Source organism: Panonychus citri, unplaced genomic scaffold, assembly GCF_014898815.1.
Source record: "Panonychus citri isolate SS breed McGregor unplaced genomic scaffold, ASM1489881v1 Contig00033, whole genome shotgun sequence".
NCBI classification, from domain to species: Eukaryota; Metazoa; Arthropoda; class Arachnida; order Trombidiformes; family Tetranychidae; genus Panonychus; species Panonychus citri.
This window is the reverse complement of record NW_026515438.1, coordinates 643553-671175: the sequence shown is the minus strand read 5'-3', so window position 1 is coordinate 671175 and position 27623 is coordinate 643553. Positions and strand designations below refer to the sequence as shown.

Genomic DNA, 27623 nt, shown 5'->3' with positions numbered 1-27623 from the left:
GGAATTAAATTTAATTGTGTTATTAAGATGATTCCAGTAAACAATTAGCTCTTTGAAAATTTAACCAAAAGATCAACAATCAATCAAATTAAATGATCAACATCTTAACCAAAACTGTATACAAGTGGATCAACTAATGAGAGCCTTTATGTTAATTGTGATTATCTAATTAAAATAAGTCACTTCAGATTTGATCAACTAATCGAATCACAATTGATCGAGAAAGAAAATGTCGAAATGTTTAAAAGGAAAAGGAAATAAACAAAAAAAGCTTCTTCTCCTATTCAACCAATAAATCAATGATTACTTTTTATATTCTTACCAATTGTTAACAATCAACCAATAGGTAAACCTAATTAGCTGATCAAAAGTTATTTTCTTCAGTCAAATAATTAATTTAATAAAATTAACTGTTGAATTAAAAGTCTTGCGCGAGAAATAGTTGATCAGAATCAACGTATTCCTTTTGTGTTACCTTGCGCATTGGACCTTTGATTAAACCTCGAATTCAGAACTGAACATTTCTCGACTCAGTTGATTATCGACATCACAAAATCATCATCATCATCATTAAATAGTTTCCAAGTTAACAAACAACTTAATCATCGTTCTTATTTTATTTCTCATTGTTGGTTAACTTTAAACTCTCAAATTGTGACTTAATTATTTTCTAATTGTTATCAAATTAATTTCTCGGATTGTCTAACCATCGTCATCATGTATCATTATGTGATTACTGATCTTCCAGCTCGTCATCCACTTCCAACACCAATCGATGTGTTTAGTTTCCTACCCAATCCTCAGGTAAGAAATTAATTCTCAATCAATTACATTTGGTGAACAATTAACATTCAACCTAATCCGAAAAATGATTCAAAATAAGAAGCGCAAAGAAACCAAACTAAAATCAGAATTACAATTAAATCAGTTTTCAAAATCAATCTTTTTAAATTAGAAATAGAAATCAACTTACATCAGTTATAAAACTGATCAATTCGGAATACATTCTGTCGAATCAAATGATTATCTGAAAAGAGAAAATTTCGAAACTTTATTAATCCAATTCTTTATTTCGATTATCATCAGATTAGAAGTCGTAGTTATATCGAATTCAATCATTGAATGAGCTCTGAATTTACATCAATTCGACAGGTAGGGAATTAATCTTTCCCCATGAAGAAGAAAAAAGAAGAGAAAAGCTATAAATCATATCCAAAGAATCTTAATCCATCCTCAAAAGAAGAGATTAAACAGATGAATGACCAATTCCATCGAATTTATCAAACTGACCAGTTCTAATTTTCCATCATGATTTATATAGAAATAAAAAAAAAGAACTGTTCTAACATGATACTCGAATTGTTGTTTGTACAACAGAAGAAAAAAAAACTTCGTGATTTGTGAACATATGAAAAGCTGATGAGAGAGAGAAAAAAACATCGAAGTCATTTAACTCATGAGTCTATTCATTGAAACCCTGAGTATGTGTTGAAATTGTTCATTGTACTCATGACTCTTAAGATAACATTATCTAAGTCAAGAGATGATGTTGATTCTTAGATGATAAACAATTCATGTAAATTATTGAAAAAAAAAGTACAACATTCTATCTGATTCAATGGTGAAAACTGAACAACACCATGAATAAGGTTTCAATTTTTATGAGAAAAAGGAAAACAAGAAGAGAAAAAAAATTCTAATATAAACTTTTAATCGACACATGGAAAACTTTGAGTGAATAGATTTCAACAGGAACTTGTTGTGAAAGAAAATGATTCATGATAATACATGGGAAGGGAAAAAGTCGATAAAGAAAAAGAAAACAGGGAAACCATTGAGAAAAAAAAGTTTCGAACAGAATTTTGAACAAATTCAGTTCGAAAGAAGAAGAAATAATTTTTTTTTCTTTTCCTCATTGTAACCAATGATTCTCAAGTGAATTGATGTTAATGTTTTCAAAACCAAAACAAGTTCTTATAGTTTGAAGAGTCAATTATTATCAACCAATCAGTTTGATACCAGAAAAAAAACCAGGAATCAACTGATTCGGTTTCATGATAATAGTTACAGGGGACAAATAATAGGAAATATATTACAACAGAATGAAACCAAACGGAACTTTTTTGGTGGTGTTGATACAGTGACGATTGTTTTACTGTATTTGCCTTCCGATGATTAACTTGATTGTAAGATGGAAAATCTTTCACAGGAAAACGATTGTATTAACTTTCATTACCATTTATTAACATTTCAACCTGACCCCAAGGCAATGATAATACTCAGGTAGAAATGAGAAGTATCAAAGTATTTGAGATACTCAATGTAACCATGGTGGAGAAAAAAATCTCTAAATTTCCATTTGGAAATTCAGTTACTATTCAGGCCTTTAGATTAGAAAGAAATAAAGAGTGAGAGAGAATGAGAAAAAAATGGTAACAATCGATATTATGAATAATTTTCTCGTTGAATTTACCATGAATAAGATTCTTAATGTGTAGTTGGTTTTATTTATTATTATCATTGAGAAACTTGAAGCCATTTCTCGTTATTATTATCAACTGATCACCTTAATTGTCAACTGATTGTTGTCTTTGTTCAGTTCACCCAGAATCTTACTCTGGCTCAATGAAGCAACAGGGTGAAGCAAAAAAAATAACATGAAGCATTAAAAATACATTAATAAGATGATAACAATAAACTTTTGAAACGTGTCAATGTAAATGATTAATATTATCATGTTAATTTATTAATAGTTGATTATAATGAAGATAATTATTGATGTAAAATTTTCACGTTGTTGTTGTTGTTATTTGTGAATTACCGATGGAAGATATCACCAACCCTGAAAGAGCATTGAACAGAGTGTAAACTGAATGAATTAAGAAGATAGAAGATAATAGTTAAGATGATAATTAAAAATCGATTCCATGATCAAATTAATTCTTATTTGCATTATTAACGAACCTTTTCAGATCGATATTCAATTCGTACTTGTTGGTAGTTCAATGGGAGAATCAGTTTATCTTCATCTGTTGAATTGATGATTTTGCCTCAAGTGAATGAATTTCATGGTGAAGATTCATGATAGAGAGAGAGAGAGAGAGAGAGAGAGAGAGAGAGAGAGAGAGAGAGAGAGAGAGATGAATTTAGATTAAGGGTGAAAAATTCAAAGAGATGGAAAAAAAATTCCCAATCAAATCAATTGTGTAAGAAAAGTTGATCAACATGATCAAATTGTAATCCAATATTTACCTTTGGCATCAACAGTTTAATTGTTTGTAGCATTCAGATTAAAATACTAACCTTTGAATATCAGATTCATCATTACAATTAGCATGATGATGAATGAATTTCAATGTATCTATTTCTGTTACATTTTAAATAAGGTTACTGATTAAATCTCGCTGATAAATCAATCTGAATATCGGATAAATTGTTCAGCCTCATGGGGAATGAGAAAATGATAACAATGAATAACAGTATTTAGACAGAGCAACTAATAGGAATGATAATAATTCCCTGTGAATAATTAAACTTATCAACTGAAGGATTGTTTCATCATCAACTATGTGTGATAGTTACTTACCTGAGATTAATATCATTTATACAGGTAATTGTTTGTTACTTTATCTTAATCTTGAGAGATTTGAAAATGTATCAACATCACAGGAGATTAAGATAATGAAACATTTACTTATCACTCTTTGAGTAAATTATCTCCATCTAATCATTAGCATCATCATCATATTAAATTGTTCACAATTACCTTGAAGGATAACTTGATGGTAGAAAAATAATAATAATAATAAAACAATTTAAACTAAATTAAAGTTAATTAACTTTTTATTTTTGTAAAACGATGATGAAAATTGTGAGGAAGTGAAAGAAAATATTTATTTTTTATTTTCCCAGTTAAATTCAGTCTATTTAACTTTAAATTGGTTATACAATTAATTACATTGTCATAATTGTTTGTTAATTAACCAGCACTAATACACTTCACATTTCATTAGTTTTAATTAATTAAAACGTTATTTGCATGTTTAGTTTAATTGATTTGTTGAATTAAGAGCATCTCAAATCATTCATATTAATGAATCTGCTCAATTTACTCACTGGGAGTGAAAATTATTCATCCGATTCAATTGAATTCAAATCAGTTTTCAACTTTCTTAATTCAAAAATAATGATCAATATTATTACATCATCATGATGATACTGATGAAAACAATATTGTAAACAAAAAGTTGAATAAATTATTATTATTATTGAACAATTTGTTAACTATTATAATAACTTATTGGATAACTTTTTTGTCTGATTGTTATCATTGAATATCAATTGATTGTTATACTTTTCTCAATGAACTTTGATAATGGTCAAGAGTTTTGTTTATCTTTAAATGAATGGAAAATTTTTACAAACAATTTAAATTGTTATCGTTTTCACAATGATTATGATAATGTTAACAATTGAATGATAATTGAAATACAGGGTCAATGTTATTTACCATTCATGTTATTTAAGTCACGTTTCAGTTTACCCTGAATTTCATGAGTCTTTTTTTTCATCATCTTTACAACTTGACGATTGTTCAATTTTCAAGTTTCATTCATTATTTGAACTTTGCTTCAGCTTGATTACAAATGATTTGACCATTAAACAGCATCCTCACATCTTGACCATTCATGTTTACTGATTATCGTCAAGTTATTGTTATTATAATCAATAGCAATTCAGCTTGTCAACTTGTTTAGATTTAATTTCATCACTTAACCTCTTCCGAATCAATTGATTTAACCTTTTCACCAATTGAGTGATAATTTGATTCTAAAAAATTTCAACCTTATTCAATTTTCAGTTTTGCCATTTAGGATAAGTGGTTATTCAATGGCCTCAGGGTAGATTTAAATTCAATTGAAATTCAAACAATAAAAATGAGAAGAAACAAAATTTTCTTTCCAACAGTTTAAATGGTTATCATTATTGTCTTCAAATTCATTTGATTAACAAAATCAGCAAAAAGTTTTCTCACTCAATCAATAAAATATATTATCAGGATCACGTTGTCAGTCATGATAAGTTTCATGAGTAATTCAATGAACAGCATGATATATATATCTCAATAGAAATTAATTTAAAAAGAGTAAATTTTGATTGAATTCAATTGAGAAATAAAAATTTACTTTAATTTCAATAGTTTTCTTTATATAACTCAGCTAATTAACTGAATTAATCTGAGTTTCTTTATCCATTGAACATTAATCTATTCAGATTATCACCATTTCTCATCTTTTTTTGTCTAATTCCCAATCTGATAAGTCTTAAAATACTATTATCATCACATTTTCCTCTTGGATGTTGTCAGATAGTCAATCAAAGTATAAGAAGAAAAAAATATTCATAGAACTTTTTGTCCTTTCTCTTCCATCATCATTATCATCATGATCCCATGAGGAATTTCAAATATAATGTATATAAATATCAGGCTCAGAAAAGTTATCACAACAAAAGTTTCATCATCAGAATTCAGAGAGCATGATGAGTTTAGCGAAAACAAAAATGATCAACTTGGAGGAAAAAAAGTTGAACAAAATTTTCTTGCAAAATCGTCAATTTTGATCAATAATTAATCGTGAATAAGTTTGACAGGTAAGATTTTACTTAGTTAACCATTTTGGTAAACAATCAACAATCAACATTAACTATCAACAGCTAATCAAATCATAATAATAACAAAAAATTCAGCTAAGTTAAAACTCATTATTCATTTATAATGATTAGTATCCCAAATTTGTAATTAAATTACATTGATAATGATGTTTAATAAAAATCAATCGTTTTTTTAAATAATTCATTTAATCAGAATTGCAATTTGTAAATTTTGAAATCTTTTTCAAATGCAATTTAGAATCTAAATCATCATGAAGTTTATGAAAATTTGCTCGTTTTTCATGATCATCTGAAATTAACATTTACCTGTCATCTACATGATAAATGTAATCATAATGACATAGATAGTCCATTAACTGGGTTATCATCTTGCTTATCATCTCCATGAAGAGTTGATGAATCTTAAGTTACTCCAAGCAAACCGAACATAATAATAATCATATATTAATATTAATGTTCCCAATGTTATATGAACGAATCTAGAATTCTTAATGCTAATAGTTACTGATAATATTCATTTACTCAACATGATATTCATGGGATGTTCAGAGACCTGATTCGATTCATTTTTCATCGTTTCGGGTTAAACTTAATTCATTTACCTAAATTTTAAGTAAATTTCCACTTTCGATAACAATTAATCAACATTCATATACTAGTATGTGTATACAGCAAAAATATCATTTAGGATCAAACTGCTAATTGTCAACCCAAAATTTGAAATCCATCAGTCAAAGGAATTAATTAGAATACCATTGACCTTATTAATGAGTTCTAAAAATCAAATCATTCATATTCAGATTGGTGCTCAAGTGTGTGTCCGTTGATATTGATGAGAATCTGAACCTCATATAAGTTGACCTCCATACTTTTATCAAGGTCAATTTCTATCTCAGATAAGGGCATTCCAAGCTTTCGAAGATTTTTTAATAATTACCCACCGATTCAATGAGCTTGTTCACTTGGATTTGACGGAGGTCACATTTGGGTTTCGATAACTCTCCATACTAGTTAACTGTATATTATCAAAAGTTAATCTCATTTGAATGATAAAATGTTAGGCAAACAATATTGTAATTAGCGGATGAATTAATTGATTTATTGAAGTGATTAAAATGATTTAATGAACAGAAAGAACCTCTGATTGTTATTATAATTATCATGATAATCAAGCTTTTTATCGTATTAATTGTTGAATAGGAAGAAGAAAAAAATTATAAAAGAAGGAGCAACTGATGAAGTGATTAAGATATTAAATATACGGAAGATGAAATTATGTCAAGTGTAGATGATGTTGACTAATAACACTACATGATGATGATGATGATGATAAATATCCACCATGATAATACTCACCACAATAAGAGGACTGAGGTAAATGGGAGGGAAAAGTTCATTGAAACCCTTTAAGATCATAAGCCAGAAACTTTCATCACCATGAAAGGGTAAAAAGCTAATCAAAAAAGCCAAAAGATGATTTTAATTAAATATACTTATTATTAAACTTTGATGGTTAGTGAAAGGGAACAAGGAATTAGTAAATTGCAATGAACTAAACATCGTCATAACAATAATGATGATTAGTTTAATTTCTCATCAATTTTTTCATCCTCATGAAGAGATGGTGGTGATGATCACCTTAGCTAGTATATTGACAGAAAAAAGTTCAACTCACCAAACCAACTCATCGATTCATGAAATATTCTGAACACAATGTTGGCTTAATATTGATCTATTATTATTATACTTTCATAATGATTATCATTAACTGACTAACTTTAAGGTAGTAAAGTTGTTAACTTGTCTTCCTGTTTTCGTCATCGTTTCCTATTTTTTATTATAAATATAACTTTTCATCAACATGATCATCATGATGATGATCATCATTATCATCATAATGCAAATTGAAATTGAGAAATATTATTAAATCATATGGATTGTATTTCCATCTCTTGAACTTCAATTGAAATCAGATTATTGAAAAGTCAAAAGTTTTTACTCTCAATCGAGATGATTAACTTTAATCAAGACATGATTACAGTTGACTTTTGATTATAATTTAATGTCATGTTATATTTTGTATGAATTTTTTTATAGCATTTCATTCAAATGAAATAGATCTTTCAATTTCTAATGAAACTTATACGTTGCTTGATTATTTACTGTATTGGAATGGATATGATCACTTCTCTTGGTGCTACGAATCGTTTATTGTTGATTCAGTATTTGTTATGGTCAAAATCACCGAGGAAATCGTGATTATGGTTTTATATTAAACGACAAATTTTCTTATTTTTTTCTGTCTCATCATTTATTAGATTTCTTTTCTTGACCAACTTGGAATTAGGCTAATTTCCCATGAGAAGTCTCGGCGAATTTCATCATCTTCCATTCAGTATTCTGAATACCTTATAATCATTATCATCTTTTCATCTTAATCTTAACTTATGATTCTAATTTGCGACTTTTTTTCTCAAGCAAATCTGATGTTCAATTTGATTCTTATTATTGATTCCAGTTGAATAATAATCATTTGATTGCAATCAAGTTTAATTGAGTTAATGGAATGAAAAGTTTTCTATTTACTTTCACGAATAATCATCAATCCAGTTAATTGCAATTGCATCCTAAATTGTTTTTATTTTTTTTATGTAGAATCAAAACAAATTTAAAGTGTATCTCAATTGAGAGCTCATTCAATCAGCATTGCTTAGGAAAAGTTTTAACTTGTTTCAATTCGTGTGTAATTCTAAATTATTAATTGTTTTTCTATCGTTAAAATCAGTTAACTAATTAATTTATATAATAAATCTGAATTTCAGCCATTAATTGTTGACTTAGTTTCAGAGCCAAAACGATGAAACAATTTCGCAAAAATCAATACAATCAAAAGAGGAGATACAATAATCTAACATTCACCAAGAGGATTGGATTTAAATCGCTAACGATAAAATCTTCAATGATTAATTGATTAGTTTTTCTACTATGGTTGTTTCCAATTCATTTGTAGTATAAAAATAAAATTAGATTCTCAGCTTAAATTTCCAAACTGATTACGGAAAGAATGATTTCCAATATACGATATCTCCCATTTCGATGGCCATTGGTTAAATAACAAAACCTTTGAAAAGTTCTATAACGAGAAACCGCGTTGTGAAAAGAGATATAAAAACAGGAATGAGATAACAATGAGCAAGATAATTTGGTATACCAATTAGATACTTCGGCTGAACAAAAAAAAATCATTAGTCACAATGATTGAAATAGTCTTTGGGAAATTTCAGTTTGTTAATGAAGGACACACATTGTCAAAATGTTTTTACTTACTATTTATAACTCGAGATATCGCTCTTTGAGAAAATGATAAAGCATTGAAGATGAAATGTCTATTCCAGTAGTTTTCACAACCAACTCCAGTCCCGTCGAATACTTTGTTGGAAATATGCGAGTTTTTTTTATTCAACCATACAACTTTCTATAATTGAACTGCAAAGGGTTGGCATTGAGGAAATTAGCAAAATGATCTTCACAATCTAGAGTATAATAATAAGAATATGAGTAGTTAAACAAAAGATGGCTCTGGATAAAGTTGAGAGTTCTACAATAGATTATTCTGATTTTTTTGGCACGAAAATTAAAAAAGGAGAATAGTTTAATCAAAAATAGCTTTTGCTAGCTATTCATAATTAGCGATTTTACTGCTATCAGATCCGACAATCGTTTCTTTATAATTATTGGCTCTCCCTGGGTATTCAAACGTAATGAAGGAACATTCTTAGGAACTTTCTCCATGGCAGCCATTACTAGATCAATCTTTTGGCTCATAGAACCGGATTGATACATAAAACGTCTGAAAGTATGGAAAAAAACTTGAAATCTATTGCATTTTCTATTTTTAGAAATTTTTAAGATGATTGGACCATTAAAGATTTCATGTATTCTCCGTATTAAACAGCCTCTTTTGATGGTTAATCTTCAAAGTTCAAATAACAAATGAATTTTTATTCACTTGAACATCTCTATTTATAGTGTTTCGATTCTTTCAACGAATCTTGCACTCGCAGTATCGTTTTGTTCGAAACTTTTCGGGCCAAAAGTGTAAATGTTACCATCACTGAGGGTCGAGATTGAACATTTTCCACACAAAACAATTGAATGTACCACCGACGAGGGTTGAGATTTAACTTTTTCAATCCATACGGAATATTAGTAGTAAAATTACTGATTATGAAAATGGTGGTTTGTAAAATAATGTGATGTTTCATGGAGATCACCGTATCGAATGAGATAATCTTCTTTTATACCATTGTTATAAAATTTTGATTTTTTTGTCAAAAATATCTGAAAAAATTTGATCCAGAAACCCGTGATCCTAAAACCCGTGATCCAGAACTCAACTTTATCTAGAGTCATCTTTTTCTTAACTATTAATACTAATTAGTATAGAGAAATATTGATAATTAAAGCCAATTTTAATCAAATGTGAAAATCTACTGATCTCTTATCTTACAAATAATCTTGTAATCATGAAAGAAAAAAGTTGTATTTGGAATGCGATGTATTAAATTGCTTTAGAACACTCGGAACTTTTTGACTTAGCATTGTATGCATCTTCAAATATTATCCGATATCTACTTTCACCTTCCAAGCAAAACTAATAACGAGAGATAAGGAAAAAAGAAGACAAAAAAGTTCCAAATCTGTCAATATTACCCTGATAAGGATGAAAAACAAGGTCATTTTTTGTGAGTATGTTGACACAATGAGCATTTTCACCTCCATCTTAGTCATGATGTATTTCATGATGAATTGACATCCATTTAAGACCCTAGATAGTTATCGGGATTGAAAGATATTTTCATTTGGGTTCTAGCAATACCTTTAGGAAATAGTTGAATTCATTGTGAAAAAATGTTCTCAGATTATTTATCATTATCATGATCTAATCTGATTTCATATAATATCCTGATGATCTGGGTGATTAATTTCAGTTGTAATTAAAGGTTCACATTCACCATTAATAGTTACACATGTGATGAATTAGGGTCATGCAGCAAGACAAACATTGAATATCCAACATGAGTGTTAATTTAATTCAGACTGAATTGTATACGATAAATTTTGACAGTTCATTTCAAATTATCATCATCATTTGATGAGCAAAATAAACATTTTAAATAATTTCATCATGAAATTTTTTCTCTTCCACTAACATATTCAAAGTTCAGAATATTAATACATAACTGAAAGCTCAGTGGAGAAACTTCATCATGATAATATCTTAATATCTTCATCATTATTAGTATTTATATTTAACTTTTTCTACTCTCATGTCGATGGAAATACATTCCAATGATATTAAAACTTTCAGGGTGAATGAGAAGATTGTATCTAATACATTATTGAAAATAATTAAACTAAATTAACTTGTTGATCAGTTGATGATAGTTAATCAAATGAAAAGTTTAATGGATCATTCAAAGTTACAGGTTATCAATTTTGACATAATTCACTTTTTCAAGTTAACAAAATTATAATATTCTCCCTGTTCATCCTCTTGACTTACAGGGAGAAACTCAGAAAGATCTGATTCATTATCTTTCATTGGGAGCAATTCAAATACCCATGGTGAAGAAAGAGAAACATTTTATCTCAACTTTTCATCAATCATTTCACTGAATTTCGTATATTATACATGTATTACGATAACAATCAGTTAACCTAAAAATCTGTAGTATTAATGATGTTACAGAATAGAGAGAAAATCGGGTTAGATGAACATGATGAGAATTTTTCAAAATTTATCGATGTTAAAGTTGAATATCATCTGTTACCTGGTTATCAGAATCCTCAGAATCTCCCTGAACTTTTCAGAACTTTATGAAGTTTTGGAATGTTTTGTTTTCTGAATTAACTTTGACTTTGATATTCTTAATTATCTCCTAACAAATAACATATATTGAGTTCTTAATCAATGAACTTATGGTGTTTACATGCGATAAATAGTAAAGTTAAACGGAAGAAATATAATTTTCATCTAGGGAATAAAATAAAATCATCTCCATGATGTAAATTCTGACAATTTAATTACAATTACTCAACAATTGATTCAACAATTTTCCAGATCTGAACATGTTGATCTTGGAGCGATGGAAATGAAAATAATATAAATATCATAACAAATGATTATTACTTTTACAAGAACATGTTATTTCAATCAAATGACAAGAATTTTCTATCATAAAATGAAATATATCACCGATATAATTTACATGTTACATGTAAATTGTTGGACTCACAAATTCCTGATACACTTTCAATATTATTATTGAATTGGTTCAATTGTTTATTGAACATTATTGATGATTTGTCATCTTCTATTTATCACTAATAATAACATGATGCAATTGTTTCAGGGTGAAAATATATTTACCAGAACTTTATCATCTCTTGAATAAAATGAGAGAGATAACAATCATCGAGTCAAGAACATGTTACATTGAACATACTTATCTTCATCTTTTTATCGTTAAATATTGTTATTAGATAATAATAATACCAGTCAAAGTGATTAACTGAATCATCGTGTTGATTATCACAATCAACATGAATCATTTTCTAAGCATTTAGTCAACCAAAATCAAAGCAAAATCTCAGTCAAGATAATCACCATTTTCATGGTGATAATATTTTTTTTTGATAACTTTCTTCTACAGGGAAGGTGAAAAAAGTTCTGAGACATTTATTCAAGCCTAAATCTAGTTTAATCGCCATGAAATATAACATGATAACATGGAGGAATAACAATGAATAGGAATATATAGAAAGAGATAACAATCTGTAGTTTAGATGAACTTTTCTCTGTTCAGATTTTCACCCTGAAAAGTGACAATTATACTGATTAAATGGTGAATTTGGTGAGAAAATTTTTCTTCATGAATTTTTATTACTCTGTTTTAGAATTTTAATTTTCCAAATTCTTTTGTTTCCATTTTCGGGATTCTATCTCCATGGATCTCTGAGTTATCATGATATTCCAAGACATTTACATATGATTAAGATTTTCATCTTGATATTATTTTAATGATTTTCTTTCTCCCTGTTAAGCTTTTTATCCTAAGCTCTTATCATCATATCGCCATCTTCATATGAATACATTATCTATCATGATGATGAGCTTGATTTCAATTCCCAAAATCTTTTCATCAATTTCATGATAAAAAGTTCAGTAGGGATTAAGTTATACTCATAATCTAATTCAATTCAATTCTATCAACAGTCTACAATCTGTATTTAGAGTTTCAATCTTAATTGTAAAATTATCATCTCCAAGAGTTTTTAATATCCTCAACAATTAACCATCAATTTTTTTTCCAATTATCTTCTAATTAGATCAACAATTTATTAATAGCTCATAAATTGATTGTTTCAATTAACTTTACAATCATTATTTTAGTCAAAGTAAAGACAACAACTAACAACAATTAACTTTCAAGCTAAAATTATAAAGTAACTCTGGTCTAATGATTGTAAGTAGATTAAATTTGATTGTAATAAGTAAATCAAAGTTAATTGTGAATACAAAATTAACTCCAGATTCAAACAAACAAGGTAACAATCAAGAAATGGAAAGACAAAAAGTGAAACAAAATTAAGAAGCTTATTAAATACGGAACATGATCACCAACAATAAATAAACCCTGGAGTTGATTATTAATTGTGTTTCATTGATTAGTTACAATTTAACATATTCCAAGTGATTCAGATTCACCTCACGTTTGAAACATTAAATTGAATTGAATTGTTATCAACTGATGAAGATGCTACTATTTGATCAGTTGAAATGAATAAGAAAAAAATATTAAAAGTTTACTTGATCATCTTTTTTTTGGATAAATTGAGTTGGAAAAGTTTTATATTAATTCAGTTACTGATTCTTGTTAAATGCTAAGCCTCTTAGCTATCAGATTCACCTGATTAACTGGAAATTTTCAGAATCGGGAAAAGTTCATCATCTCAATCCAATCAGATTTAACTTATTCTCGGTCACCGATCCACTCAAAGGACATTTTCACTCCTCGAGTTGATTTCCAATCTTAATCTTTACTTGTTTTCCAAATTTAATCCATGATTAGATTTCAAATTGAAATTAAAGTATTTTCAACAGAAAGTGTTACTTGTTCATCTTCATGATACTTGTTAAGATTGTCAAGAATCTGTTCAGTAGTTTCGGTGATGATCCTTGAGCAATCAAAAGATCGAGTGATAGTTTTTTTTATCGTAATTAATACAATTCTTTGGGTTTCGAAGAGTAAGAAAAACAAAGAGTTCTAATCAGAATCGATAGAATATACTTTTTTACTGTTCTCTTTTTCTGCTATTCTTAGTAATCTTAATTGAATTCCAATTGTTAATTGTCTTTAATTGGAGTAACCAAGGTGATAGACTGATTCGTAATATGTGCTGATTATATTTTCGTGCAGAATTTTTTTATCATTTCTGTTATCCAAATTTGGTTGAATTATTTTTCATCATGACAATTAACGATTCTTACATTAATCAAACTCTGAAGTTGTGGAGAGAGAGAGAGAGAGGAAAAAAGTTATTAATATATTATGATTATGATAAATATGAAATTGATGCAATTTGATTTGGTGACTTAATTATAATCAATAACCTTTTTAACCTTAAATATAGAGGGTTAAATATTAACAGTTAAGGTTTGGTGATTATCAAATGAATGAAATTAGGTTAATCATGTTATTCTGGTGATTTCATCATGAAAGGTGTTTGGATAGAGAGAGGAGAGAGAGAGAGAGAGAAAAGTTCTTGTATTCATTCATGATTAATCAGATGAGAATGTGTCTTACTTGATTAGCTTTGATCAGTTATCAAGTTAAACCATTGAAAATGTTTACTCAATCATCATAATCAAGATGATTTAAGATGATTAAAGATGATCATTTTCATGATGATCAAAGTGAACATGAATGAAAAAGTCATAATTAAATTAGCTCATCATGAAATCGGAAATGTTTCCATGATGATAAACAATTCACATGTTATCTGATAATCAAGTTCTTGAAACTAATAATAATTTTCTTAGATTATGGTTAAGATTCATTCAGGTAAATTATTGTCTAATGAAAAAACCAAAATTCTGGTTATCACCTGAGTATTTATAATAATAATATTGATAATGGTTTATTATTATGTTTACACTGAACATCATCATGTTAATATTATGTAACTAAAATGGTTAACCGAAAACAAGAAAGACCCTGAAAATTTAATGAATCTTAACATGCATCTGATTATAATGGTCATCAATTGATGTTATTACCTTTCAGGTGGAATGATAAATGATTTTCAACTAATAACAGATAATAATAGTTAAGCAGGTAAGCTTAGAATTCAATCCAATTTTATCTCATTCCGATTCATCGTCATGATATAAGATGAAGATGATGCAAAGATTAAGTGGAGAACAGTTTTGAGAGGAAGATGAAATGACAAGAAGATGACGATGATGAAAAAGATGAGTGGTGAGGATAAAAAAACTAAATTCTAAGTCGAGAAATAGAGAAAATAAAATTCGAAGAAAATTTTATCCTCATCTTTCTTTCGCATCATCTTCGGTTACCCTATCATCTTAATCATCGTCATCATCAGTAAATCTCTCACTCTCTCTCTCTTTCTCTCTCTCTCTTATTGTGATATTTAATTTATTTTATCTTTGATCTTTATCATGATTCCATGAATGTGTGAACCAAATCAAATAGACTCTTCAACTTAATCATCATCTTCATCCCTTATCATCTTAATCATCTGAAAGGAATTCTCATTTAACGAAAAGAATAAAATGTTGATGATATTTTTTTTCTCTCTCTCACTCTCTCACTCTTTCTTGCACTCGACAATTTAGAACAAAATCTTTGTCAAATCATCTTGACCATTCAGTTCATCTATTCATCTTTTCTCTTTCTGTCAAAAGTACTCACTAATAGATAGAAATAAAAAGGAGAGAGAAGACTAAAACTTTCATCTTCCATCCTTTTACCTTAACCTTTTTTTTTCATTCTAAAAAAAATTGTGATAATATTATCGAGAGAAAATGAGTTAGAACATCATCATCAGTATCAAAAGGAGAAGAAGAGGAAGATAATGATGATGAAGATGAAAATGTGTAAATAAAAAGGGGAATCTTCTTACATCAGGGTAACTGAAAATGATGGAAGATTTTTTCTTATTTTATTCGAACTGAGAGAGAGAGAGAGAAAAAATTCTGATAAAAGAGTTACGATAAAATCGGAACTTGGAATTTGAAAAGAAACTTCCAACACTCAATTCCTTTTAAAATTCAACTTTTCTATCATTTACCTTTATCACTCTTCAATTTAAAGGGTCACAGGGTCAGCAGTTTGTTCATTATGGTGGTTTGGAATTGAGTAAATTAACAGTTAATTGTGTGGCAAATCAATTGACGTTTTTTTTTGTTATCGAATCATCATCGCAATTTATATAATTTACAGTATCAAACTTGATTTGATTTCAATTTAAGTTCACATTGAATTGATCAACTGATTCGGTTTATTGTTGTTTATTGATTTCTATCTGTTTCCAGAGATATTGATTATCACCATGTGATAACTGTGAAAGATATTGTGTTGATATTAATCAATGAACACAATTGCTACTTGGCTAAATTGTAATGAACTAATCTAATTATGATTAAGTTTCTGTTTCATGTTATCACTATTAAGATAAATATATATTCAAGTTCATGGGTTGAAATATTAATAACATCTTAATGTTATCATGATATTATCAAAATGATTAACTGTTAACCATTATTATTGACAATTGTTGTTTTATTTTGTTGCTTATAATTAATAAATGATGACAATTATCATTAAAACGAGTGATAATTAAGTTAGTCAACTAAATTCTGCCATCAAATAAACGATGATGGCTCATGATTATTATCATGATTTCTCATAATTCTAATCACGTTGAAATTTGGGTTTTTTGGAGGAAAAAAACTTTTTTTTTTCCTTACAAAAGTGATAATTTCCTATTCTTACTGAAAAAAATACTAATTTCATCAGGTAATCAATGATTATTTCATGTAGGTTTTGAAATGTAAATGCAAGTTCATTCCCTGAAAATCAACATGATACTTTTGAAAACGGATTCCTTTTGATAATGTTTGTAAATTTATTGATTAAATGGTTTTCAGGAAGCTGAATTAACTTCATTGATCAAGTTAATGTAAACATTTAACACGTCATTGATTTATCACAATTTTTATCATCATGATAGACACCGAGCAGATAAAATATAATCTATCTTATCCATTTCGTCAATTTTGATTTCAACGCGAAAAATACAATGAAAAGTTTTCAATCATTTCAGGGAAGAGAAAAAAATTTTCTTTTCCATCATGTTGATCAGATTTGGAAAACAAATTTCATCTGAATGTAAAGTTTAAAGAAAATGATGATAAGTTATGTTTAGTGAAGTAAAAGCAAGAGTATGATGATGAGGGAGATGAATTGCAGAGAGAGAGAGAGAGAGAGAGAGAGAGAGAGAGAGAGAAAATTCAACTTTGTTCCTCTTGCAGCAATTTAATTCTCGTTGAAATTCATGTAACTATTGCCGAGGAATCAACCGGCTCTGAACTTAACATTACATATAATCAGTGTCATTATTTACAACAACAACATCACAATAACATCAATCTGATATTCAAGCTCAAGAAGATGAAAATAACGATAGGAGGTGGGGCGGTGGATGCAGAGAGGAGGAGGTGAACCAGGATAAAGAGGAAATACAATGTTACCCGTCAATCTAAATACAGTTAACTCCCTGTTGACTGGGAGGTAAAAAAAACTCTGAAATTGTATTAACTTGATTCTTTTGCTTTGGTTGAAAAAAATATTTTCTCCTCCTTCTAACTCAGAATCAGCATTTCAATTCAATGTCCATGACCTGCTCATGAAGATCTAGTGTTACGATCAACAATATGAGTGAGAAAAGATGAAAATTTTCTCTCTCTCATATTCTTTATTCATTTCTCTTCTATTCAATATATTTAAGAACTTTTTTTACTTTCTCTCTCTCTCTCTCTCTCTCTCTCTCTCTCTCTCTCTCTCTCTCGTTTTCGCCATGATTTTAATTTCTTCTGAACTTGTTTATCTCTCTTTCTCTCTGCATGTGGTTTTCATCATCATCATGAAGTTTCAACAATGAACTTTTTTTGCTTTTTACTCTTCGTGATAATTATTATTGTAAGTGTCTCTTTTTTCAATTGATCAAATTGTCTCTGTTTTATATTAACTCACTTGGAACAATTTAAATTTGATTATCTGGTTGCTCTCATTGTGATCCAGTAACCGGTAATTGTTTGAAACTGTTTACTACCAATTTGATTATGACAATTAAACTTTAAAATTGTAACAACTTGATATTGATCAGTTTCAAATTTTCTACTGATCATTTCAATAGATTGAAACTTTTTATTTTCCAACTTGATTGTTTATATTTTAACCAAAAGGTTAACGTTGTTATCATGTTTGATTAGATTGAAAAAGAAACTCAAATGTTTATAATCAGATGAACTTAATTTCAATTGTTCACAATGAAAGCGGTCAAATAATTTGATATATCAAAGAGTAGACAAAGTTATCCACATGGGAACTCATTATTGACCATGATCATGTTGATTGTTATCATTGTTATATGTTGACCAACGTGACCACCAAAATGATGAATGAAAAAAAAATTATGTCAAGATGAAAGAAACTGATAAATGGACAAATTTTGATTTAATCAACCAGTTTTCATTCAATTAACAATCAATTTTTGCATCTTCAATACAGAAATGAAAAGGATGATGATATATAAATTCAAAGATTCATTGATTAGTTTAAGTAAATTTGATTATAACTCTAAGAGTATTTAACGTTCCTGATGATCAACTGAATAAACTACTTGATCATTTTACCAGAACAGAGTAACTATCATCTTCAGATGATGATAATGATGATGATGATGATAATATATGGAGCATCTTGTTCATCATTTACAAGAAATTTCATCTCAATGATGATAATGATCATCATTTGTCTTCTTAATCATATTTACTCACTACAATCAAAGGATGATGATGATGATAATCATTCAACAAATAATATCAATGCCTTTGACTTTCAACAATGGGTCAGTAATTTAATATTGATGGTAACGTAATTATCACTCAGGTCATTTCCATTTGTTTACACCTTGATTATAATCGTAATCACAAATTCAAACAATTAATTTATATTCACACATAACAAATGACCAGAATTAAATCAATTATCATCTAAGTGTCTCTGTTGATCATCACAATCAACACTCATTTTTTTTTGTTATAAATTAATACTTAATGTTAATTGTTAATTCATTTACGCTGCTGTTGGTCAATTGTGATCATGATCAGGATGAACTTTTTTTCCTCAACATTATTATGCTGTTGACAATACAGTTAATATAAATTGTAATCGAATCAAAAAGTTTAATTAATTTTATACTGGTGAACATTTTTGCTCAATGAAACTGACAGTTGTCATTATATTGTGATGACAATCAAATTTAATTCTGACAAGTTAATTTATTCTCCATTAACTAATCAGTTTAATCATTATACTAAATTTTGTATCTACATTGTGATAACTTTAAATTGTTGAGAATAAGCAAAAATCAATTTAGTTGTAGTGAAGAAGCAAAAAAAAACAAATGAATTTTTAATCAACAATTCTGAACAATCAGCTACCATGTTGATTATGTAAACTCATGATAATAAGCCAATTGTTGGAGTATTAATTTGATTCTGATGATATAAATACACCTACGGATCAATGTTTATGATAATTTGATGAAGAAAATGTTTTGTTTTCTTTTCTTGTTTTTTATTATTATTTTTTCTCTCACTTCTATTGAAAATTCATGAGAAATTCATGGAAAAATATTCAAGAAAAGTTTTCAATGAGATTAGAGAGAGGAAAAAATAGATCGAAAATATATTTTTTTCTATCATTCGCCAAGAGAATCCTCCAAATGATTCAATATACATTATTTCAAAATCTTATTTTCCATATGAATACTTATCGATATTTATCATGATGATTACCTGAGTATCTCTCATGAAACAACCACATGAGTGAGAGAAAAAAAAGATGAAATTGAGAATCACAATTTATGCAGAATAGGAGATAGATAGAGCGAGAGAGAAAAAAATACACCATGATGATGATATGAATTCGGAAATGGCCGATTCAGAGTTTTATTCATGAGCAGAATCTCAATGTTACCCGGAAGAAGGAAATTATCTTCATCATTTCTCACCTTTTATCTCAATATTTTCACCCATTTTACCTGATACACTTTTCTCACCATGAATCTCACTTGCGATTATTGTTATCAACCTTCATTCTTATTCAATATCTTTACAATAATGAATGAGAATTTTCATCAAAATAATAAGCGAAAAATGTTCAACTGATTATCATGTTATAAAATATTCGATAACATTTTCCCTTCCATTTCTCAACCAGAACTTTTCCTAGAATCTAATATGTTACTTTTATCTCTTCTAACCTTCTCTCTCTCTCTCTCTCTCTCATTATCATGATAACAATTGATGATGAATAATGTTGACAATTGGTTCAGATAAACAAGAAAAAGGAAAATGATAAACATGATAATTTGAATTATCTCATGAATTAGTTGAACCATTTTGAAACTCGATGTAAATATAAAAAAAGTTTATTAAGTTTTTTTTTCTTTTCGAAAAGAAAAACAATTTCGAAATAGAAAAAAAATATTCCAATTCATTATTCGATTTCTTGATGAAAATAAATAAATTACATGAAAAAAAAGTGATCAGAATCTTAGAAATTATCATGATAATTGTTGAATATCAAATTATATTAATATTTATCATTCTCATAATAATCTAAATTATAATTGTTATCATGATGGAAATTAATTCACAACCATAATCATTGGATAAAATTTTAATAATATCGTGATAATGATAAACAAACAATCAGCTTATTATCATCATCAGAATTAATTGTCATCACACCTTTCAGGTTAATTGTAAATTTGGGTGGTATAAAACTCAGAGCAATTGAGAAATTAAATCCATCATGATTAAAGTTAATTGGAAACAGTTTCCATCATTAAATGATAACTGTATTAACTAATATATTAACAATTGACTGAGCTGATTGATTGTAATTAAAAGTGATTGTTACTGTTAAATTGGACAATCAATACTGATGATAGTAAAAGTGACAATTTTATATAAAGCAATCAACCAAATTTAGTTAATCCAGTTTGTTGATTCACATTAAACCAACCAACTAATCAACAGGCAACTGAAAAAGTCAATCTGATCAAAGGTTTGATTCATTTTCTTTTAATTGTTCAATCAAAAGATATAAGGAAACTAAATCATTTTGTTTACTTAATTTAACTCAAACTTCTCAATCAACAATTGATTAATTTACCTTACATATAGTTAATCATTTCAGTGGTATTTATTTACCAATGATTGACATAGATCAACATGAACGTTTTAAATTATTTAATTACATTTAGTTTAAGTGGGTTTTTCACTTGATTGATAATTAATCAACTTACTAGTGATTAGTAATATTGGCAAATAAAACAAAATTAATACAAATATAAACATTGAATATTATCAATCAATTGACCACTTTGATTACTTGATTCAGTTGAAACAGGGTAAATATTTATCTTAATCATGTTCAGATAAATTCAGTTGCAACTTAATCTGTTATTTTTTTACAAATCATCATCTTCATGGTTCATGATTGCAATTTACTTTTTTTTCATATCCTCTTGGTAATATATTAATACAGTTTATGAAAAAAAGCAATTACAATCATTAATGTAACGATAATAAGATTTGTTGATCATGATCATTACTGATTTTCAACAGGAATGTAATTTTTCAACGATAACCATGTTACTTTATCATTGTCATGAAAAATTTCAACAATTTAACAAAGTAATTCATTGTTGTAACAAGATAATTATTTTCATCTTTTTCCTTTCATCATTTCGACAACAATTCCAATTGTTGATTGTAAGTTGATTTCTCTGAGTATTATTTTGCTTTTTCCTGATCATCTTATAACCATCACAATCGTTGGTATTGGATACGATAAAGAAACAATCAAAAGTTTGATGGAGAGTTTGAAATTGATCAGACAATCACAATTGAATTGAATTAGCGGGTTGATTGTTGTTGGTATTATATTGATAACAAATAAACTTCATGTGAAGAAAAAATCATAATTTTTACTTATGCTTTTTTCCTCTTCATCTAATGTAAGCAAAAAGATTCAGTTTAGTGTTAACTCTTGTTCCTTTCTCCTTTTTATCATCTCTTTATCTTCATCTTTATCATGGTGATCATCATTCTCGTTGCCATGGTTTAAACATACACACATCTTTATCTCCTCCTTTTGGTTTCCTTTTACAATCTATTTGAAATTCAAATTAATCTCTTGTTCAGTATTCAATGGACAGGATGAACATGAAATCCATGGTTTCCATTTTTTCCCATTATTTTTCACTCTATCCATTAAACATCAGTTATCTGGTTACCCACACTGAAAGAAGATGAAGAAAAGGATGAGGTGGGAGGTGGAAAAAAGGACAGAGTCAAGAGAAAACGGTTAGAAAAAGAAAAGAAGATGAGAAAATATTCTTACATTATATTCTTATATTATATATATAAAAAGACGAGAATTCCAAATATGCTCAGATGATTATCTTAAGAATGATTCAGTCAAGTTGATTTTCTCTTATTCTTTATCATCTTCTTATTCTTCCATATTATTGATACCCAATTCATTGTGAAATGAATATTATCTCAATTCACAATAATCATTTTCTTATGTTCTCCATTCGGATTCATCACAATTTCCTAATTCTTTGTCAACTTCCCACTTCAATCTGCTTTCATCTTCATGGGGCATTGTTATTGATAATGTTTCCACCTTTTCCTTGTAAACTTTTACTTTCCATTTGTATCTTTCTATGTAAAAATTAATAGTAGAAAACAAAAGCAAAAGATTATCATTAGTTTCTCATATAATAATAATAATAGAAAATTATAATAACAATTGTTACCATTGGATTAACAATAAGGTTTAATCATTGTAATGATAATTGTGAGGATAAACATTTCTATTTATAAATATAGCAAGTAAATTGGTTTCACAATCAACCATAATTGTTACTTACTTAGTGTATAATAATTACTGAAACTTGATCACAATTCATTAAGAGTAATTGATCAACAATTAGTGGTTTATAATGATTAATAAAAAATGATAATAATTTACCTTTAACGGATTAAGTTGGATTTGTATTGTTACCATTGAATTGGTGTGAGTTGTTTTTAATTGGTATGGTGGTTAAACTAATTCAATTATCCTTGTTTTTATTATCTGCTTATTATTAGCCTCAGCAATTAGTTAATCCAATGACAAGTGTTTGCTCACCATATCCACAATTTGGCTCATCATTAAGTCAATCCACACAATCAAATGGAGGTTTCCTTTGTGAGCCCACCACCCCATCGGTGGGTGGGGAGTCAAATCATGTTACATTTAATGGTTTATCTTATAGGATTAATGGTAATGATATTACCAATGGTGGACTTTTAATCCATTCAGATGGATTAACAGATAAACTTGGACCTGGTAGTTCAATTTTAACCTCATTGTCTTACAATAATCACCACTCACCTTCAATGATCACCAGTCTGTCCAATCATCATCACCATCAAATTAATCATAATCTACATCACCATCATCATCATCCCAATAATGTTAACAATAATAATAGTAATCACAATAATAATAACACTATTATCAACCGTGCCAAAAATATATCAACTAAATTATTATCATCACCTTCATCCTCATCATCTTCACCAATAACATTATCACCTACAACATTGCCAGTTACAGTAACAAAAATTACATCACCATCAACAATTAATAATCACATTAACGATAATCACAATAGTTGTAACGATGAAGATAATAATCAACATAATAACAATGATAATAAAATCAACTCAACTGATCAAAGCTTCGTTAATGGCCTTAGTTCACCAATTATTAGGAAATCGAATGCAGTTGAACAACAAACGGTAAGTTGACCTTTTTGTTGGGATTTCGCTCTCGAATAGTTGAAAGTTCCAATTCCAATGAGTTATGATACATCGAAAGTCATCATGAAAATGAAAACCACCAAATATAATTTCTCTCAATACCTGAGGATTGTTTTTCTTTCATCTCTCTCTCTTGAATCAGTATAAATTGTTAAGATTTTCTTCTCAGCATCTCCACCGATTGAACTTCAAATTTCCAACTTTCAATGAAATAACTAAAAGTAAACAAATAAAAACACAAGAAAATAATAATAATGACAGAGAAAAAAAAACTAAATAACACAATAAGAAAATACCAATAATAAGAAATAATATGAAGAGAAAAACTTTTTTTGCAACATGAAAGAATGAGAATTATTAGTAATAGAATCTGAAGGAGTGATGACGGAAGATGGAGATGATAATGATGATGATAGAGTAATGAAATGAAATAAATAAAATGAACAAGATGATAAGAAGAGAACAAAAAAAAAGTAAAGAGAATTACATTACTGTTGATTTATCCGTAGTTCAACTATTATGTGAATTTCATTTATGAATCTCAAGATTTTCTTTCCATGTTGTTGCTCCTTCTCGTTGTTATTTGTGTTTATATCTTTTTCCTTTCTTTTTTCATCTTATTCCATCTTCTTCCATTATCATCACCATCTCTCCATTGTAACTAGTTTCTTTTTTTTCCTCGGTGTATTTTTTTACAATTTCCTTTACTTTTCTCCTTCTATCTGCTTCCTCATACCCTGTGAATCCTCCTTGTCATTCAATTCTCTTGAATCATTTAATTTGATCTTGATGATTTTGGGTATTTCCTTTAACTTTGTTTCTTATACTTTGCTTTTTCCATTGACTTTTACTGGTAAACAATAAACAATCATTGGCCGGGGAAAAACTAATTCAAACACCTTTGGAATGGCGGAATTACTCTTGATTATGATTTAGCAAACTGATCTTGATGTTGATGAAGATTTGATGAGAAGAGGAGGTTGTCCGGGAGAGAATGGAGGTGGATTCGAACGAAATGATTCTGAAACCAATTGTGGAATTATACCAATCAATTGTGGTCTCACTTCTAGTGGCATCAATCAACCGAAAAGATTGCATGTCAGTAATATACCCTTTAGATTTCGTGATCCTGATTTAAGGCAACTTTTTGGTGTAAGTATTTTGTTTATCTCTTCAACCTTTGTTGATCTCCTTCATCTTTCCCTCGATGTCCTTTTGATAATCTAATTGACATTCTCTCCATTCAAATTGGGTTACAATCATGATAAATTATCCATGTAAACATTAGTCCAAAATAATAAGAGAGAGAAAGAGAGATTGAAAACCTGAAAGAATCTCTGTGATGTTGAGTTGATGGCTTTTAAATTATTAACGTGAAGATATAACTTTGACAAGCGATTATTGTGATCTGTCTTCGTCTATTTCCAGAATTCATCGTATTACTTTGTCATAATATTTTCCTTCTTTTTCCTCTTTGTTTCACTTTCCATACTCTTTTCTTTGATTGTTTTCATGAAGACACAAATTTGTTTTTCTTCATCTCCTCCGTTTATTGTCAATTTCCATCTTGATCCAACATTTTTTTTTTTCTCCTTCTTTTCCTTGTCTTCTGGTTAACTGCTGGTAACTTTATTTACGATGAATAGAAACATCAACATGATGATAAGGTTGATGAGGAACATTATGATCATCAGGAAACAGAGAATATCTGAAAAGAATAAGATGAAAAGAGAACAGAATAAATGAGTTAAGAAATGTTCGTTTGTTATCAATATTGGTAAATATATTGACTCTACTTTAGTATTTTAAATGTATGGAACATTTTTCTTGATCATCATGATTGAAACTGAATTAGATCAATTCAATTTACAATGGAAATTGTTAAACAAAACCAACACTTAATTTTCATTGTTCCAACAAATAATAATTCACTAAATTATATTAATAGGTATTGTTATTTGTTGTTTTCCTATTTCTAGATTATTGTTTAATTCATGGGATTTTTTATTCACTTTGATTAGTTGAATTAACTGAGAGCTTAAATAAAATCCTTTTATCTCCATGTATTAAATCATAATCTTGTTGGGTATTGTTTGTTATTTACCTTGTAATCATCATGATCATCTTACCTTATCTTTCCTTAATCATTAGCATCATCTCAATTTCATGATTGTGATGATTTGATCAAAAACAGTTCAATGTAAACCTACACACACACACATACATACAACGTAATGTTATCACAAATCTTAATCAACAATATTTTCACTCTATACTTACAGCAATTTGGACAGATAATTGATGTTGAGATTATCTTTAACGAACGTGGATCAAAGGTAAGTAGCAAATCAATTATTCAATTATCATCAACATGGGTAATCAGGGCGATAGATTTGAGAGACACGATAGTTGAGTGGGAAGAAAAATTGAGTGAGAGAGAGAGAGGAAATTCAATTATTCTTATACAAAGTAATTCAATTGAACTGGGTCCATAAACAATGATCAAATTTCTCTCCATTAATAAATAGTATTAAAATTAATCAATCTCAGGTTTTATCATCATAATTATCATTCCTGTTTGGATAAATAATAAATAAATAAAGTAATAAAATGATTAGTAAAGAGAATAATCAAATTGTTACGAGAAAATTTTCTCACCTTCCTTTGAAATCATCTCCTTAATCACGTATCAATCAAATTGTAATAAAAACTGATTCCTTTTGGTTCAATTTTTCACAGGGATTTGGATTTGTAACTTTCGCTGATTCCATGGATGCGGAAAGAGCTCAAGATCAGCTCAATGGTTCCATAGTAGAGGGAAGAAAGATCGAGGTAAATTCATTGGAATAAGTTCATCTCCATTTCTTTTCGTTTCTTCCTTTCCATATATTCATCCACTTTTCGTTTCAATCTCTCTCTCTCTCTCTCTCTCTCTCTCTCTCTCTCTCTCTCTCTCTCTCTCTCACTTTCATCTTTCCTTCTCTAAAAGAACAAAATACCAAATAAGATTAATCTTTTATCCAATATTCAGGTTAATAATGCAAGAGCGAGAAATAACAGCAAGAAAAATTGTTTACCTGTAATAAAAAGTAGTAAATTACAATGTATTAAGACGGTTTATCAAGATCCATTTATAGGCTTTTCTCCTCATGGGCCTGAGAGATATCCAATTCCGGTGAGTAGAATAGAATATCAATCAGAGGAAAAAGAGAGAAAAAAAGATTTAATTTATTTACTCACCTTAATTGTTGTTATTAATTGTTTTCTGTTTTTGTCTCGTCTTAATCCTAATCCAGGCAAGTTTATTCCGAGGAGCTTATAACAGATTCGCACCATATTAATCATCAACTATTAACATGAGTCAAAGTGTTACTTTGTTACCTTATTTTAAGAGATTCACTTAACTGTCTCGCCAATGAAAATGTGAGAATCGTTCAAATTAAAAAGGCACAACAAAAGAGTGAGACTGTTTCTCTCTCTCTCTCTAACCACAATTTAATTTAATCCAACGGTTAAGATTAAATTGATTTCTATGTTAAACCCAAAAATTAAATCCATAAATCCGTTGGTAATTTAAATAAGAAAAACAAAACAAGAGAAAAGAATAAAAAAATTGTTGAAACAAAAACTGTCCCACTTTCGTTATTTAAACTCAAACATTGAGAGCGAGTTTAATCACAACAATTAT

At 28.4% G+C, this 27623-nt stretch overlaps 1 protein-coding gene and 2 long non-coding RNA genes across 4 annotated transcripts; 1 reads left to right on the top strand and 2 right to left on the bottom strand.

Moving 5' to 3' along the window:
• The first annotated feature begins 7 nt into the window (after positions 1-7).
• On the top strand, positions 8-27563 carry LOC128397524 (homeobox protein 2-like). Of its 2 annotated transcripts, none has more exons than XM_053358259.1 (7): positions 8-804; positions 23225-23914; positions 24872-25087; positions 26218-26271; positions 26675-26767; positions 26967-27110; positions 27232-27563. In XM_053358259.1, the coding sequence occupies exons 1-7, from the start codon at positions 718-720 to the stop codon at positions 27274-27276; spliced, it is 1329 nt and encodes a 442-aa protein (XP_053214234.1). In that variant the 5' UTR covers positions 8-717; the 3' UTR covers positions 27277-27563. The 2 variants fall into 2 exon arrangements, with proteins under 2 accessions (XP_053214234.1, XP_053214233.1); XM_053358258.1 differs by having other exon boundaries at positions 23219-23914.
• Positions 21238-23241, bottom strand: LOC128397534 (uncharacterized). Its single transcript, XR_008326970.1, has 3 exons — positions 23100-23241; positions 22464-22789; positions 21238-22361 (listed from the first exon to the last, which is right to left on the bottom strand). It is a non-coding gene; the product is annotated as an uncharacterized LOC128397534 (long non-coding RNA).
• LOC128397533 (uncharacterized) lies at positions 23908-26729 on the bottom strand. Its single transcript, XR_008326969.1, has 5 exons — positions 26594-26729; positions 26216-26509; positions 25047-25643; positions 24423-24956; positions 23908-24150 (listed from the first exon to the last, which is right to left on the bottom strand). It is a non-coding gene; the product is annotated as an uncharacterized LOC128397533 (long non-coding RNA).
• Positions 27564-27623: the final 60 nt, after the last annotated feature.